Source organism: Entamoeba histolytica, genomic scaffold (assembly GCF_000208925.1).
Source record: "Entamoeba histolytica HM-1:IMSS scf_1104750517971 genomic scaffold, whole genome shotgun sequence".
NCBI lineage: Eukaryota > Evosea > Mastigamoebida > Endamoebidae > Entamoeba > Entamoeba histolytica.
In genome coordinates this window covers 26,219-29,417 of record NW_001915044.1, presented here as the reverse complement: position 1 = coordinate 29,417, position 3,199 = coordinate 26,219, and the positions used below count along the sequence as shown (strand labels likewise).

Below are 3,199 nucleotides of genomic sequence, written 5' to 3'. Positions count from 1 at the left end.
AGTACAATGGGAAGTAAATTGTTGCAAACCATATTGAGCAATACTTAAATGAATATTAATTTCTGTTTGATTTTGAATATTTGAATGAACATTTAAATAATGATTTTCTATGAAATTTAAAAGAATTGAAAGAATGGTCTTTATTCTTTGATGAATTTCAATTAATGAAGAAGACATAGTAGAAGTTATTGAAACAATAGTATTAATAATTAAAATGATTTCATTTATAGGAAAGTCTTCAAACAAAGTAGATTTATTAAGTGCTTCAAGTAACTTATCAAAAATACAAACCATTCTACGAATAATAGGAGAAGAGTCATTAGAAGCATTATTTAAGAGACTAAAAATAAAACATGCGTCTAAGTAGAAATGAAGTGAAATCATATTTTGATATAATAACGAACTAATTGTGATAGTACTTTCTTGAAGAAAAGGACATAATGTAGTTTTAGAAAATGAAGATAGAACTTGCATTAAAGAAATAATAGGATGCTTTAAATGAATAATTATTTCTTCATTATTTAGATAATAAGAAATAAAGAACGAGTTAATAAAATTTGGGATTAAAATAGAAATTTTTTTATTATATGAACATATAAAAGAAATATAATTGGAGTATGACATTGTTTGTATTGAATGATTTGATAATAATAATGAATGAATAATTTCTTTTAAATGAGTATATAATATAAATAAAGATTTTTCAACTATTAGAGATGAAACTAATTCGTCAGAAATAAAAGAATTTGAAGGTGAATAAATACAATAAACTTTATCTAAAATGAAATGTATTTGTTTAAATAAAGCAATTACATCTATTTCAATTTCTTCATTTAATAATGAAATACTATAATCATGATAATTCATAACTTCTGTCATTAATGTATTTAGTGATTGGTCTTGTTCTATTACAATAGCAATAAGTCCAATTAAACAAACACATATTTGATTTAAACATGCATAAAAAAATGTCATTTTGTTTGTTTTAAATTGATAAAATAGTTGAAGAAGAGCAAATCGAATTAATCCAATAATATTATCATGTTCAAATGAACAACAAGTTTTATTAATGATTTGATGAGTATGAAATGATTGTATTAGACTATGAATTACTTTTTCAAAAATATGTAATTCTTCATCATCAGGAATTAATTTATCAGTAAATTCTGTTTTTGCAGATTCATATCCTAATGTTCTTGCATACTCCCATAATTTTTCATTTTTTAATCCCATTGAAATAACACAAACACATTTATACATTACTCCACGAGACACTCCACCAATAATTAATTGTCCTAATGAAAATAATAAAGTGGGAATATTTATTATACTTGATATATCCAATTGAAGTGGTAATATTAAGTGATCTTCACAAATATTTTTTAATACAATAAAATGTTCTACAATTCTTGTATAGTTACAAATTAATGTTAATATCATATTAATTACTTTTTCTTCTTCTAAAAGATCAATAAATTCATTACATTGACAAATTATTTCCATTTTTTGATTAATACGATAATATAAAGTATCAATAACACTTAATATCATATTTAATAATAATACTTCTTGTGTTTGTTTTTTAAAGAGAATAATTGTTTCTTCAAGACGATGTAAAGCATAACTAAAATGAATAATTTTATTAAACTGGTCTTTAATAGTTAAATGACTCATTTTAAACACATTCATAAAACGGTATGAATCAATAATTATATTAATTGATGAAAATTTATAAATGTCATTAAATTGATTATATTTATGATTAATAGATTTTAATTCTAATAGTGAAGTTGGAATAATTAATGAACTAATAAAATGACATAATGATATTTCATAATCTTCAGTTTCATCAACAAACATTTTTTCTGTTTGTTTCATTGAAAAATAACAAGAAATTAAGTTAAAGTCTTTTTCAGAAATATCAATAATATCATGATTTGAATAATAATCAAATATTATTTTTAAATGTCTTGTTGCAAAATCATTTATTCTAAAAAGATATTGAATAACTCCATAAATATATTTAAATGAAGTAATTTGTTCAATATTATTATCCATAACTTGTTTAATTAAATTGTTAATTGAATTTTCTATTGTTATATTACAAAATATTGTATTAGTCATTGAAGGAATTTGATTACCTTCAAAAAAACAAGTAAATGGTTCAATTTCACACCACATTAACTTTAATCTATAAATCTGTTTTAATGAAGATTGTTTATTAGTCATTAATGAAGATTTACAAATATGAAGAATATCAAATATAATAAAAAAATCACTCGACACAAATGTAAAACTAATCTCTTTCATTTCATTTAATTTTTGAATAATGGATTGATCAAATAAAATATGATTTGTTAAAACTTCATTTTGAATCTTTCTAAATTTATTAATTAATTCTTTTTTCATTATAGTATTATTTATAGTATAAGCCAATTGTAAATAACAATTAATTTCAAATATATTCTTTTCAATTCCTCTTTTTTCTTTTCTAATTAATGAAATAATTTTTTCACTTCCATTTAATATTTTTAAACAATTAAGATGATATTCAAATTCAATTGATTTTTTTACAATATTTCCTAATGGTTGATATAAAATTGATATAATAATATAAATAATTTGTTTAATTTTATCATCCGACTCTTTATTTTTAATCATTTTTTCTAATGTTGGTAAATATAATGCAACTATACTTGATTGAAATTTATTACTAATTAAACTTATTGTATTAATTAAAGGAATAATTTCTAAAAGAGAAGAAGAAGAAGGAATATTACATAAACATAACCATAAGAATTTTACTTGCATTGGTGCTAACGTAATATAATCAGTAATAAGAGTTGTTAATGACATTGTGTAATTTATTTCTTCAAATAAATTATTATAAAATTTGACTATTTTTTTTCTTAGCTTATTTAAAGAATAATATAATTCATTATTAATATTTAAATACATTTCATCACAAATAATTTTATAAAATAATATTATTAAACTATCTAATTCTTCTTTATTTGGTTTTTTATTTAATTTATTAAATGTTTTAACAACAGTAAATTTTTCTATTGAACTATAATGTTCTACAATTGTTTGAGAGAATTTTAATAATACTTCTAAATTAATTGGTTCATATTTTTTTAATTCAATTCCTAATAATTGTTTAATTGAAATAATTACTTTATTAATAACTTGTTGTTGT

General features: G+C 20.0%; 1 protein-coding gene across 1 annotated transcript in view; it reads right to left on the bottom strand.

The window, feature by feature from the left end:
* The window catches only part of EHI_112180 (uncharacterized protein), a gene marked incomplete at both ends in the record, with an annotated part of 3,039 nt that extends 183 nt beyond the window's left edge, over positions 1 to 2,856 (bottom strand). The window contains one exon of the mRNA XM_647423.2: positions 1 to 2,856. This exon is cut by the window's left edge and continues 183 nt beyond it. Coding sequence (XP_652515.2) covers positions 1 to 2,856 — 2,856 coding nt within the window.
* Positions 2,857 to 3,199: the final 343 nt, after the last annotated feature.